Here is a 15,265-nt window from a genome sequence, read left to right as displayed (position 1 = left end):
TAGTCCCAGCTACTCGGGAAGCTTTGAGGCAGGAGAATGGTGTAAACCCCGGGAGCGGAGCTTGCCAGTGAGCCTCAGATCGGCCACTTTGCACTCCAGTCCGGGCAACAGAGTGGACTCCACCTCAAAAAAAAAAAAAAAAAAAAAAAAAAAAGAAAATGATACATTTTTACTGAAAACCTGTATGTTATACTTAGACAGTCTCTGCTTCAGCTATATCCATTGAGTACTAGTGGATTCAAAGGCCAGGAAAAGATAGTTTTGTCATTTATACTCTAATCACAAATTTTAATTTGCCAAAAGGATCTAAGTGGTAACCGACTAAAATATTTGTCATAACTAAAAAGCCATTTTTGTATCTGTTTGCTTTGTTACTGTGTGCGCTTATGGGTTTTGTTTCTATATGATATTTTGAAAATGGCTCTGAGTTTTCAAAATAAGAATAGAGTGATTTACTTTGAATTTTAAAATAAAGGCAAGGGGAAAACAGACAAATTTTATAGCCAAATTATCTGGAATTATGTGTAACAGTTATCTATAATAAAAAATATACCACAGATTGGATCCCCTCAATATCCAGCATGCTCATGGATCTCATACAACTGTGTGTGCTATGCCAACTTAGTTCAACACTGATCTAAGCCAAACATAATCAAAAGTATTGCCTACCAAAAAACATAACTGCATTCCAAAGCCAAATATGAATTAAGTTTGAGATTATCAATTTCATGTCTCCCTTTCATTTAATGCAGAAAACTGAGACTTGGCTTTATTAAAAATTAGCTAGCACTAGAGTAAACGTGCTATAAAATTATTTATAACAAAATAAATATCTTCAGTCCCTCTACACACTAAGTGATATATAAATCATTAGCAGTTTATAACATTAGCTTAGGTCACTTTTGAGGGACCTAAACATACTGTACAATCCTGAGTTAAAGGTTAGGGATACAGTTTTGGGGATCTTTCTTGACCAGGAATCAAAGAAAACATATAAACCACACTTGTAAGAATCCCCATTTTCATTAGACGTACCATGAGTTCTTTTGACTTTGGTAAATAAGTTTATCTATGTAAACCATTGATCTTGATGGAGTAAAATTTAGCAGAGCTTCTGCTAGGATCCCTCTATCACCTTTTGACACTGATATAGTAAATAGTCAGGAAGAGTAGAGCAGGAAGATCTGAACCACAGGGCTAATACATCTGCATAAACTCGGCAATGCAGTAAGCAGGGGATGGATGGGAGCAGCTGACAGGCCAATAGCCCTTCATTGCCTACAACAAAACAAAAGTGAAAAATGATTTAATGCAAAAGGACTTAAACAGACATTTCTCCAAGATGATACACAAATGGCTAATAAGCACATGAAAAGATACTCAGTATCACTAATCACCAAGGAAACTGCAAATTGAAACCACAATGAGATACTATGCTTCATACCCATTAGGATGGCTAATATTAAAGAAAAAAAAAAACAGGCCGGGCGCGGTGGCTCAAGCCTGTAATCCCAGCACTTTGGGAGGCCGAGACGGGCGGATCACGAGGTCAGGAGATCAAGACCATCCTGGCTAACATGCTGAAACCCCGTCTCTACTAAAATACAAAAAACTAGCCGGGCGACCTGGCGGGCGCCTGTAGTCCCAGCTACTCGGGAGGCTGAGGCAGGAGAATGGCGTGAACCCGGGAGGCGGAGCTTGCAGTGAGCTGAGATCCGGCCACTGCACTCCAGCCTGGGCGACAGAGCAAGACTCCGTCTCAAAAAAAAAAAGAAAAAAAAGAAAAAAAACAGGTAATAACAAGTGTTGATGAAGATGTGGAGAAACTGGAACCCCAGTACATTGCTAGTGGGAATATAAAATGATGCAGTTGCTGTGAAAATGCTATGGTGGTTTCTCAAAAAATTAAATCTAGGCCAGGCGCAGTAGTTCATGCCTGTAATCCTAGCACTTTGGGAGGCCGAGGCAGGCAGATTACTTAATTAAGCTCAGGAGTTCTAGACCTGGCTGGGCAATATGGTGAAACCCCATCTCTACTAAAAAATACAAAAAATTAGCTGAGCATGGTGCCACACACCAGTAAACCCAGCTACTCGGGAGGCTGAGGCATAAGAATAGCTTGCATGGAAGGTGGAGGTTGCAGTAAGCTCAGATCGCACCACTGCACTAAAGCATGGGCAACAAAGTGAGCCTCTGTCTCAAAAAAAAAAAATTATAATTATCATATATATAATCTACTAATTCTACTTCTGGGTATATAACCAAATAAAGAACAGAAAGTAGGGACACAAACAGGTATTTGTATAACCCTGTTCACAGCAGCATTACTCACAATAGCCAAAAGGTGGAAGTAACCCAAGTATCCATTTACAGATGAATGGATAAACAAAATGTATCACATTAAAATTCGGACACATTCTACAACATGGATCAACCTTAAAGATATTATGCTCAGTGAAATAAGCCAGATACAAAAGGACAAGTATTGTATGATTCCACATTATATAAGGTACCTAACACAGTCAAGTTCATAGAGACAAGAGGTAAAACGGTAGTTGCCAAGAGGTGGAGAGGAAGGGGAAAGGCCGAGTTAGTGTTTAATAGGTATAGCATTCCAGCTGAGGAAGATAAAAAAGTTCTGAAGACAGATGATGGTGATAGTTGCACAACAGTGTAAATATACTTAATGCCATTTAACTACATGTTTAAAAATTGTTAAAATGGTATATTTTATATATGTGTATTTTCCAATAAAAAATTATTTAATACAGTTTGAAAAGCACATTCATCGGAAAGACAGTCACAATAGGAAACAAAGCTCTAACAAATCTGATACTTGTAAGAGTTGATTTGTGTTCCAATTATAAGAAAGCTCCTGTAAACACAGAATAGCCTTTTCATAACTCTACAAACCTATAATTTCAATAATATGGAGTCTTAGTTTCTGTTGCAGAGTCTTTAGTGCAGAAGGAAGTGCAGCTTGAGATTCTGACATTTTTACATTTTGTTTCACATCATTGGCGAAGGATAACCAGAGTTTCCCAAAGTCTTCACTTGAGATTTTTAACGGTCTGAAAATAATTATTAAAATTAGATATATGTCAAAAACAGTGAAATGATTCTAAATAAACAAATTTCAAATGCCTCATGAGAATAAAACACAATCATTGTAAATTTGGGTGCCGTAAGATTTATGTCTTTAAAGCAAATATGCTAAAAATGGTTAGTATCATCCTCCAACCTGATGAAAATACTGAAAGCAGGTATATTATTAAATTTAAAATATCATTTCAATAAATCACTCAGTTCTCTCTCTTTCTACTAGTCATTCCACTAAGATTTTACCAAGTAATTTCATAAACCATTCAAATATAATACAGAACTTTTCTTTTATGTCTACTTTGATTTTGGGGATAATGGGATACTCTATCAAAGCTATGAAAAAGAGCATGAATACAAAGATCTAGCACCCTAAGTAAATTAGACCAAAAGAAAGAACTTTAACAAATACATTTTTTAAATGGTTCAGGAGACTAAAGATCAAATAGTTAAAACTGGATATCTCTGGGGATAGGAATACAAAGAACTTTTATATTCTACTTATATTTTTCTGTAGCATTTAAGTTTTATAATAAGGATCTATTGATTTGATAATCAAGAAAGATATCTTAAAAATACAGAGGATTTTATTAATACACACAGAACAACGGTCTGTGTTAAATATACTGTGATTCTTCTGATTACTAAGGTTCGCCACGGGATACACCTCCACAATTACACAACATAAGTTTTTTGAAGGCTGGATTTTATCCTATCAGCACCACAGGCATACAGTACTCTAATAGACTGACAGTTATGTTATTACTAAAAGACTTTAAAGAATGGGCAAAGCTGGGCATGGTAGTCCTTGCCCCTAATCCCAGCACTTTGGGAGGCCAAGGCAGACAGATTGCTTGAGCCCAAGAGTTTCAGACTAGCCTGAGCAACATGGCAAAACTCTGTCTCTACAAAAAACACAAAAATTAGCTGGCATGGTGGCACATTCCTGTAGTCCCAGCTACTCAGGAGCCTGAGGTGGGAGGATCACTTGAGCCTGGGAGGTCGAGGCTGCAGTGAACCATAGTGTGGCAGTGCACTCCAGCCTGGGTGACACAGCAAGACCCTGTCTCAAAACAAAACAAAAAAAGAATGATGAACAAAATTTAGAGCATTGTATTGTAACAGAAGTGACATGTGGAGGTTAAAAATATATAGAGAGATATTCATTGGTATTCTGCATTCTGGGTTCAGGCAGCCTTCATATTTTAATGTTCAAAACAGTACATTTATAAAACAAAATTAGAGCAGGTAAGATATTGTTTTCAATTATTTTGGTAACACTGCACGGTGCCTAGTACAATGGTAAAAACTGCATGTTTAATAAAAGTTTAATAACTATGTCGAGCAATTTTCTTACATTTCTCTAAAGCTTAACAAACAGATTTTATGAAATAATTGAATAAAATACAAATGAGAGAAACTTTTAAAAGCCATGCAGAATCTTTGGAATTATTTAGTTTAAATAATACTTTTTCTCACAAGTTTTTCCAGGTCACCAACCAACTCCAACCTAAATCAGGTCTCTCATTATAATCCCTCATTGTACCACTTATGTTCTCTTCACAGCACAATTCATAATTACATATGTATGTATGTAATTGCACCACATCTCCTCCATAGACTAGAAATTCCTCTAAGGTAGGAACTGTGTGTAGTTTTTAACTGTTATACTCCCTAGCACCCAGCATAGTGCCTCCATCCACAGAAGAGGTCTAAAAAATAGTTGGTGAATGAACAACTTGAATTAACATTTCACAAAACATTTACCTAATGAAATCTAATAGTGATAAGTTTACAGAAAATTCCAGCTGAGCAGAATGAGTATCCATCATATGATAACTAATAAAACCAGAAAGAATTCCTTCTGTAAAAGGTTTTTCTATCTGCACACTATATTGAAAGCTTTTGGTGCTTTCTGCTTCCATTATAGGCAAACAGCATCCAGGTTGCTCAGTGACCTGCAAATAAAAGTAACAAAAGTGTTGAAGAAGGAAGGGATCAATACAGACTATTATATGACTACCAATTTTCTATTGAAGTGGTACAAATCATACTAATGTGGGAAGTTAATAACAAACTACATTATGAAGATGACTGACAACTTCACTTGAGAAAAATTCACTAGAACAGATAATGAAATAATAATTGACACAGGTCAAAATTATGTTAACAAATGGCATTACAGTTAAAACTCTGTAAATGTCCTGGCTGGCCCTAGGTTTTAAAGATAGGAGAGTTTTAAAATAATTTTAAAAGAATTTAAATATAAATACAAATACAGGTGTCATCTATTCTCATTCTCTACCCTCAAGTTAAAGCAACTGGGAAGGGTTTGGTCTGTTTTTTTAAGTTCCACAGGTTATTTTTTTATTTTTTATTTTTTGAGATGGAGTCTCACTCTGTCACCCAGGCTGGAGTGCAATGGTACAATCTTGGCTCACTGCAACCTCCACCTCCCAGGTTCAAGCGATTCTCCTGCCTCAGCCTCCTGAGTAGCTAGGATTACAGGTGCGCACCACCACGCCCAGCTAATTTTTGTATTTTTAGTAGACATGGGGCTTCATCATGTTGGTCAGGCTGGTCTCAAACTCCTGACCTCGTGATCTGCCCACCTCAGCCTCCCAAAGTGCTGTGATTACAGGCGTCAGCCACCGCGCCCGGCCCCACAGGTGATTGTAAAGCACATCTAGTATCAGGAACTTTTGCTCTGGTCAGTGGCCCAGACAATATCCCATTCAACACATTCTAGCTCATAGAAGAAACTGGGCCAGTTTTGTGGAAGATAAATATACTAGTCAAATCTCATTATAACTCCACCAAGGACATCCATACAATAATGCAATTAAACATACTTCCAGCAATCACAATGGCAATCTGTCAGAGCTAGGGAAGAAAGAGAACTGATGTCTGAGCACTTAGTATGTAAAAATAAATTGGTGACAGAAAGAAGTAAACAGTATACACATTTATTCTTCAATATCCTTACTCCTTAATCTTCTACTTTGCTAAATAACTTGAGAGTTTCATTTTAGTGTTTATGACAAAAGTGAACGAGACATTTAAAGAGCGCAGGAAGAGAGAACACAAAATACACACTGAAAATAAAACAATAATACCTTTAAATTTTACCTTGAAATTTTCTGCAGGAAAAATTTCTAAGTTAGCACTTTTCAATTCCAAACCACTCTTATTAGTGACTGACCAGACCATCAATAAACAATCATCTTTCCAAATTTTATAAGAAGACACTGATATGGTTTCATTATTACAGACTTCCATAGCATTTGAGTGTATGTATTCAGTAGTTTCTTCCAAAAAAGATGAAGCCAAAGAGCTTTCCTTGGCAACTGAGGCTGCAATAGATTGAGGAGGGTGAAAAATTTCCATGCTGTTATCAGCAAACAATGAAGGTGTAGACAGACTGCAATTTGAGAATTTCTCAACCAAGGGCAGTTCTGTGAGTGACTCAGAATCCAAAAGTTCTGAATTGAGAGAAAATGTCTTTAATTCTTTGTCTCCTCTATCGTGCAAAGTATTCAAGTAATAGTCATCTTCATATGCCACATTTGACAAAGAACTAAAGGAAGAACAGGTCATATTATGAGTACTGGATGCTTCACCACTTTTAGCTTCCTTGATTTTTGATTTCCTTCTGAACTTGTGAGAGACAGTATCTGCTTTTCCCAGCTGCAAAATAAAACATCATAATATAAAAGAAATCATTCTACTAGTCATGAGTTTTAAACATTCATCTATAATTTCAACTCGGCAATATAACAATTTGCTGAGGTTCTAACTACAAAGAATAAATTTGCAAAGAATCAGAGATAAATAAAATGTTAAGACCTAAAATTCTGACAGCTATATAACTTTGAACTATTAGCTAAATCTTGTTTCTCATAAAAAAAACACATGGAATCAGAAAAAGAAAGAAGGTCAAAAAGTCAGTCATGAACAAAAAACTTGTTAGATTTCAGAATACTAGAGTATAGAACTGAACAAATTAAAAAACAGTGAGAAAACTAGCCATTTTTTGAGTTGCCATAGTTGTTCTGTATAAGCCTAAGTTACTCTTGAATGCAGGGATGACCCAACCTCTGTTTTAGTCATCTATAATAATCATGATTTTGTGGCCTGTGAGTTAGTAAGCAGGAAAGAAAAACTGATTTTACCTCAAGAATTAACTGGCAGCAGCTGACTGGAACACTCAGCAGGAAAGAATTCAATAACTGACTAGTGATGTTTGCCACACATTCAGGAGACAGAATGGCAAACTTGTCATTGTTGGTCTAAACTTTCTGAAGAATGGTCTGTGAATCTATGTAAGAGGAGTGATGGTTCAAGTGTTCCCTTGCCTCTCAAAGTTCTATTTAGAATCAGTGCAGCAGACTGGCACTACTCTCCATCTCCACCCCCCGGGGTGCTTTGACACTACACAGCATCCTTTACATAATTCTAGTTGACCAGAATTCTAGTTCCCTTTTCATATCTTCTCTGTCACTCTCCTCAAGTCCCAACACCTTCTTCCAACTCTGAACAGATGATTTTTGTCTCTTACCTCCAAATTCAGAAGTCACCAAACAAGAACTAACATTTTATTAACACAAAACAAGGGGGCACAAAAACTACTGTAGTTATTTTCAATAGTTACTAATAACTGTTAAATACTAGTTATTTTCAGTAGTTATGGGACTCAAGTTAGATGTATATTAGAGGGCAGGCATGGTGGCTCACATCTGTAATCCCAGTACTTTGGGAGGCTGAGGCAGGTGGATCACTTGAGGCCAGGAGTTCGAGACCAGCTTGGCCAACATGGTGAAACCCCGTCTCTACCAAAAAAAAAAAAAAATTAGCCAGGCGTGGTGGTGCATGCCTATAATCCCAGTTACTCAGGAGACTGAAGTGGGAGAATTGCTTGAACCTGGGAGGCAAAGGTTGCAGTGAGCTGAGATCATGACACTGCACTCCAGCCTGGGCAATACAGCAAGATTCTGTCTTAAAAAAAAAACCAAAAAAAAAAAAACCAGATGTCTATTAGACTGCTTGTTACTGTCCCCTGGGTCACCGATGCTCTCTGCATTTTTTTTTTTTTTTTTTTTTTTTGGTCTATGTTTCATTTTGGATGGTTTCTATTACTTTGTTTTCAAGCTTAATGATCTTTTCTTCTGCACTGTCAATCTGCTAGTATTCAGAAGCTATACAGGCCAGAAGACACTGTAGCGACATCTTTGTTTAAATGCTTGAAGAAAAGAAACAGTTTAGCACAGCATACTCAGAAAAAAAATGTCTTAAAAATGAAGGTGAGGCCAGGCATGGTGGCTCACGCCTGTAATCCCAGCACTTTGGGAGGCCAAGGGAGGAGAATCACTTGAAGTCAGGAGTTTGAGACCAGCCTGGCCAACATGCTGAAGCCCCGTCTCTACTAAAAATACAAAAATTAGCTGGACTTGGTGGCACATGCCTGTAATCCCAGCTACTCTGGAGGCTGAGACAGGAGAATTGCTTGAACCTGAGAGGCAGAGGTTGCCGTGAGCCAAGATTATGCTACTGCACTCCAACCTGGGTAACAGAGTAAGACTGTCTCAAAAAAAAAAGGTGAAATAAGAAGCCAAAGGTGAAAAAATAATAATAAACCTTGGCCTTTCTAAAGTGATGTAAAAAATTAATTCAAAATGGATCACAGACCTAAAAATAAAAGCTAGTTAAAATGAAATACATCAATAGAGTCTTGATGTATATAACTGAGAACGTTAACATAAGAAAAATCAGCAGGGAACAGGATTCCTGGAGAAAAACAGCCATCCAAAATGAGGCATGACACAGAAGGAGCACATTCAGTTAGTCCCAATCCTGTCTGCTTTGCCCCAGTATCAGAGGAAGGGTCGGGGCTGAGAAGTGAGAGGATACATGCTAATTTTATGTCATCATTAACTGTTCCTCCTTCTTTATGATGCATCTACGTTACAACACAATTCCTCACAGAATTCAGGGTCTCATAAAACAGAGAAATACACTCCTTTTTCTACTCTTCAGTGACAGCTGAGTGAGAATGAGGGGAAGTATAAGAGGTAAGCCAAAAGGATTTAGCATCATTAATAGAAAAAACATCTTAATAACATTTCTGATTTCAAACTCGCCACAAAAAAATCTAATACCACCCTGAATGTTCTCCTGAGGAAAAAATCTACCTGAAAGCTATGCACTTGTTAAATAGGCAGCAATGAGGTTCACAAATCAAGGCTCCATGAGCCTGGGTGTAATCTGACTTTGGTGTGTTCCTCCTAGAGCATTCCACTGGTACCCTCTCATCACAGCCTACCAGGACAACTCAAAAACCCAAGATCAGTCACTTTACTGCTGATCTGCAAATGTCAACTTGGAAAATATTAAGGTACATTAATTATTAATATTTTTAGGCTGAATCTGTTTTTTCTTAAGAGAGAATATCAAGTCTGACAGAAACAGGATCTAGACTGGTGAGTCTAGAAAAGAAAGAGACAAAGATAAAGAGTACATAGTATGGTATACCATCTGGCCTGGTACTGACAGGAATGAAGGGGAAATTTCACCATGGGAGGAGGAGGTTGTCACTCTAATGAAAATTTTGTACAAGGTGGGTTCATTAGCCACCAAAAGGAGGATACATTACATGGTATTCTCAGATGCTCAAAAACAGCACCTGTCCTTCACTCCAACTTGTCATTCTTTTACTATGAAAATAATTTCTCAGTATAAAAAATTTCAAAATCATAATCTTAGTATCTGAATATAATTATCATTTTTGTATAATTCTTTTCAGCCTTAGGTATAAACAAGGCATAAATAAAACTTTATACTCTGTACTTTTTGTTTAATACATCATTTAAGTATTTTTTCATTTTACAAAGCAATATTATTGATCATTCTTAGAGCTGAATAATGTTCTGGGAGAATACAATTCATGTAATACAATTTTGAGGAGTACTTTTTACAAAGATAGACCAACATTGTTGAATGATTATCATCATCCCCCTTCCCTTTGAGAACTGCCCCATCCACCCACAGGGGTGAGAGTGGCCGTGGTCATACCTGTAACTATTTGGAGCCTGACCCTTGTCCACTGACTGGGTTACAGAGAACACCTGACTCAAGTTGAGCCAACTGCATTTTCTCTTTCAAGAATATAAAAGGTATGTCATTAGTGGTTCTGGAGCTGGGACATGATGGTGAATAAGAACTGGGGAAGCCACTTCTCACCATACAAATAAATGACAGCCAGGAGCTTTTATAGAGCCAGTTTTTTTGTACAAACAGACAACAACGATTCTTAGAGGAATAGAACGGATTACTTACCAGGTTGACTGTACTTTCTGATCCTAGCCCAACAAATAATGATGATGCCAGCAGCTGCTTTTCTTTCTCCTCTTTAGATTGGGTAAGAACTTGAGATTGATCCTTTTTTGTTATAGTTTGATCTACATTCTCCATTATACTCTCTTGAGAAATAGGCAGAGCTCCACTTTCATCACCAGTTTTGCTTTCCTTCTTGGGAAGATAGCCTTCTTTCCCCCACAATTTCTTTATACCTTCTAGCTTCAAGCTATTTGTCCTAAAGAGGTTGATAATAAAATCAAGTCAACTTAAATAACTGCTAATAGTTACTTTCTTGAGGCATTCTTTCAAAACATATCAATGTCCATGGCCTTTTAAAAACAACTGCCACATTATATTCTACACACCAGAAGTAAAACCTCGATCTCTAGATTTTATTTTAGTTATAGCCAACATCCCTCCACCCTCTAGTCAAAGGATTTGATTTAAGGCTGCAGAACTCTAGACTTAGTTAAAAATTTCACAGCATTTAATTTTCACTTAATTGCTTAAGTCATACAAAATAGAACTACTGTAAATCAGTTTCTTTCTTCCATTTGGCTTTTCTTTTTTTTTTTTTTTTTTTTTTGAGACGGAGTCTCGCTCTGTGGCCCGGGCTGAGTGCAGTGGCCGGATCCTCAGCTCACTGCAAGCTCCGCCTCCAGGTTTATGCCTTCTTCCTGCCTAGCCTCCCGGTAGCTGGGCTACAGGCACCCGCCACCTCGCCGGCTAGTTTTTGTTTTTTTAGTAGAGACGGGGTTTCACTGTTGTTTGCCAGGATGGTTCTCGTCTCCCTGACCCTGATCCCCCCGCCTCGGCCTCCCAAAGTGCTGGTTACGGCTTGAGCCACCGTGCCCCAGCCATGGACTTTTTCAAAACCATTGACTTTTCAAAATACCTTTAATTCTGATGGGTTAAAGATGAGAAATGATTCAAATTTCTTAGCAATATGAAGGAATTAAACCTATACAAATTCATTAAGTAAAATCCTGTTAAAAGCAAAAACATCATTCAAATGTACTCCTATGTATAAATTTACATTGTATTTTTTCTTTAATTTTACAACCCAGGAGACATAAATTCAAGTTGCCGTGAATACATGCTCCCCATAAATTTACTTTAATCCAAAAGGTTTTTCTCACTATGCATACTAGCGACATTTTCAACTATTATTAAGTGTACTTTTATCAAAATGCAATGAAGTTTTATCTATAAAAGAAAAAAGTAAGATTTTAGGAAAAGCCTGAGGCTGACGAATTTTACACCTAAGTTGAAAAAGAATTAAAGTGTTATTTAGAAGCCAGGTGTCCTACCCAAAAAGCCTAAACAAGGCATCTAGGCAGTAAGTCCAGGGCCAAATTTAGAATCCTAATGTTGTCACAAAAGTTGCAGTCGTGAATCTGGAGTTACTAATAAGTGCAGGCTAAAATAGCCAAGGATCATCTCTATTATTCTCATATAAGAGCTATGTGTCCATTAATTAGTTTGATTGCAGTAATCATTTCACAAGGTATATCAAAACATCACATAGCACACCTTAAATACATACCACTGACCCTTGAAAAATGGAGACGGTTGGCGCACTGACTCCTTGCATTGTCAAAAATCCACATGTAACTTTTGACTCCTCCAAAACTTAACTACTAATAGCCTACTGTTGACTAGAAGCCTTACTAATAACATAAACAGTCGATTAATACATAGACTAGTATCTAGATATATTTTATATATTCCTGACAATCTTATTGTTTCTCAATTTTTTGATATTCCTAGGGTACATGGTTTGTTGGAAAGTTTTTTCAAATTATCTCAAATCTGAAAAACTTTTTCCAACATATTTACTGAAGAAATCTGTGTACTAAGTGGACCCACACAGTTTAACCCATATTGTTCAAGGGTCAGCTATACAATGTTTATTTAGCAATTATATCTCAATAACACTGGAGTTTAAAAAAAAAAAAACCATGTGTCCTTGGCACTTGACTCATTTAAGCATCTCTGTCATGGTCCAAAATGGCATTTTAAAAAAATCATTTTTACTACAAGATGAGCTGATCATGAAATGAACAAAAAGGAAGACTCAGAAATATTTCTACTAATTATTAGTATTGAAATTGTTGGAATCATGATCAATGTGATTTTGAGCCCAAAACAAAGCAAAAGCAGGTAATTACACTTCATACTGAGTGAAGAATTAATGCTATTAAGAAGTAAGTAGCTAAAGGAAAAATTGAATGTTAATTAAAAATGCCCTAAAGGGAACTGGTTCATTCCTTCTCAATGATTTTACTGCTGAGTATCCCTTTACAAATATCTTCATTTCCCCTTTCTTCCTCCAGGTTTTAAAAAAGTTTTAAAAAAAAAAAAAAAAAGTCATACAATAAACCTCTTAGACAAAATTGTAGTTGCCATAAGCAGATCCCAAGTGGTCATGGGAACCACAAAAATAACCCCTAACATTTCTAGAATAGAATTCTCAAAAGAAGCACCTCTAGGGAATTTGTGAATATCCACAAGAGTATTATAGTATCTGTATACTCCCTTTAACCAAAATATTACCTTTATTCACAAAAAAAAAAAAAAAAAAAGGAAAAAAAGTCTCTAAATTTTACTAATAAATGATTTGAATAGTAGTTTACCAACAACAACAACAAAAGGCAGATGTGGAGGACAATGGGCTGCTCCATCCGGATCCCTCTTCAATGAAGGACTGTTGACCAGCTGTTGGGAGTGCTATCAGCTCTCAGCCTCTTCAGGGATTGCCTGAGCCGCAGAGGGCTACTTCACCCAAGATCACGCCCCTTCCAAGGCAGCCTACATCCAGTGATGGATGAATGGAAGTATAAAGTCCTTGCCATCCATCTTGGTTCAACTCAGGACAACTCTGAAGGGTCTTTCCCGTTCCAGAGCTCCCCACGGTGTCAGCAGAGGTTGTCACTGGCAATGCATTGCATCTTAACTTCTACCCAAACCTGCTTCTTTTTCCTTCCTTCTATAGATGTTGATCCCAATGAGACTCCTAATTATTCTGCATACTAAATGCCATCACAGAATGTGCTTCCCAGGGAACTCAATCCACAACTGGCAAAAAGGGGCAGGAGGTACAAAAGGAGCCTAAAAGGAGCCTCAAACTATTTTAAAGATTTTTCTTATTTATTTCATCTGCATACATAGTTATGATCAACACAAATATTCTGTTATGCATACATACAGATCATCTAAAAAGTGGGAAAATATGGCCAGGTGCAGTAGCTCCCACCTGTAATGCCAGCACTGATGCTGAGGCAGGCATATCACTTGAGCCCAGGAGTTCAAAACCAGCCTGGCCAACTTGGCGAAACCCTGCCTCTACTAAAAACATAAAAATTAGTCAGGCGTGGTGGCAGGCGTCTGTAATCCCAGCTACTTGGGAGGCTGAGGCACGAGAACCCAGGAGAACCCACCAGAACCCAGGAGGTGGAGGATGCAGTGAGCCAAGATCACACCACTGCACTCCAGTCTGGGTGACAAAACGAGACTTGTCTCAAATAATTAATAAATAAATAAATAGGAAAATACATAAGAAAGCAACATAAGGCCATTTCATACACAAAATATGCTTCTTAATGATATGAAACACTAGAAAAAGAATATTTTTAAACATGAGTCATCTTTGCCCAGATTTTGACAATACTATCATCTAATACATGGTTTTCCACAGTGTGTCCTTGTATTATTTTTATTCAGACCATTCAAATACAGATGTAAATTTGGACCAAGTAACTAAGCTTCAAAAGATTAGGGATGTATTTTAACTCAGCTCTAGGAATTCCCATTTGAGATAGGGTGCTCCAGGTAAGAAATTATAAATTAGGTTTGCTACTACTTTATTCTCAGGTTGCTAGGGACTGTAAAAGAGCAACTGTCTTCCCTCTACGATGATTCGCCTTGCCAATTAATATGTTCCTCTTCTGAAATAATGCATGAGCTGAGGTCCACTTTGGAAACAAATTTTAAATTCATCCCTCATCTTCCATTTCACAATAATACAGCATATATTATATAATTGCTTAGCAGTTTTGCCAAATGTCATTTCTCTGAGGGTAGTAGATGTATATGTACAGTATTTACAAGGGCCTGCCACAGCCCCCAGATCCTAGTTAAGTACTATAGTAACAGATGCTGTCATCTGTTGCAGGTAAAAGTGTATAAGTTCCTCCCTGGGTTTGAAGGGTTCCTGTCTCTTTCCCTTGTCCCTTTGGTCCCTGTTGGGACACTTAATTGCTGTCACCTCCATCATCAAATGCCCACAAACAATATCTGCTCCCCATGTTTGGAATACCAAAATTAAATATCTGGGAAAGAAAATAAGGAGGTTAACAGAGCAGGAAAAAAAAAGGATAACAAAAAGATTTTGAATTCATGCCATTTCATTCAACATATTCTACATTCCTCATGATCTATTATTAGTATCTTTCTTCCAATAAATACTTGTAACCATTTCACTGGACAACTGACAAATGTAACAATGAACATAAAATGACTGACTTCTTTTTTTCTTTTTTTTTTAATTATACTTTAAGTTCTAGGGTACATGTGCATAACGTGCAGGTTTGTTACATATGTATACTTGTGCCATGTTGGTGTGCTGCACCCATCAACTCGTCAGCACCCATCAATTCATCATTTATATCATGTATAACTCCCCAATGCAATCCCTCCCTCCTCCCCGCTCCCCATGATAGGCCCCAGTGTGTGATGTTCCCCTTCCCGAGTCCAAGTGATCTCATTGTTCAGTTCCCACCTATGAGTGAGAACATGCGGTGTTTGGTTTTCT

At 37.3% G+C, this 15,265-nt stretch overlaps 1 protein-coding gene across 1 annotated transcript in view; it reads right to left on the bottom strand.

Annotated features, from left to right (window-relative positions):
• Positions 1–1,033: 1,033 nt before the first annotated feature.
• The window catches only part of AP4E1 (adaptor related protein complex 4 subunit epsilon 1), a 95,517-nt gene continuing 81,285 nt past the window's right edge, over positions 1,034–15,265 (bottom strand). Inside the window, exons 17-21 of the mRNA XM_017896204.1 lie at positions 10,432–10,687; positions 6,229–6,786; positions 4,867–5,057; positions 2,914–3,071; positions 1,034–1,278 (exon numbers count right to left, since the gene is read on the bottom strand). Of these exons, the coding sequence (XP_017751693.1) occupies positions 1,118–1,278; positions 2,914–3,071; positions 4,867–5,057; positions 6,229–6,786; positions 10,432–10,687 (1,324 nt within the window). The 3' untranslated portion in view covers positions 1,034–1,117. The remainder of the gene's footprint in view (positions 1,279–2,913; positions 3,072–4,866; positions 5,058–6,228; positions 6,787–10,431; positions 10,688–15,265) is intronic.

Source organism: Rhinopithecus bieti, unplaced genomic scaffold (genome assembly GCF_001698545.2).
Source record: "Rhinopithecus bieti isolate Rb0 unplaced genomic scaffold, ASM169854v2 scaffold_27781, whole genome shotgun sequence".
NCBI lineage: Eukaryota > Metazoa > Chordata > Mammalia > Primates > Cercopithecidae > Rhinopithecus > Rhinopithecus bieti.
The sequence above is the reverse complement of the archived record's forward strand: the minus strand, read 5'-3'. Positions and strand labels throughout refer to the sequence as shown.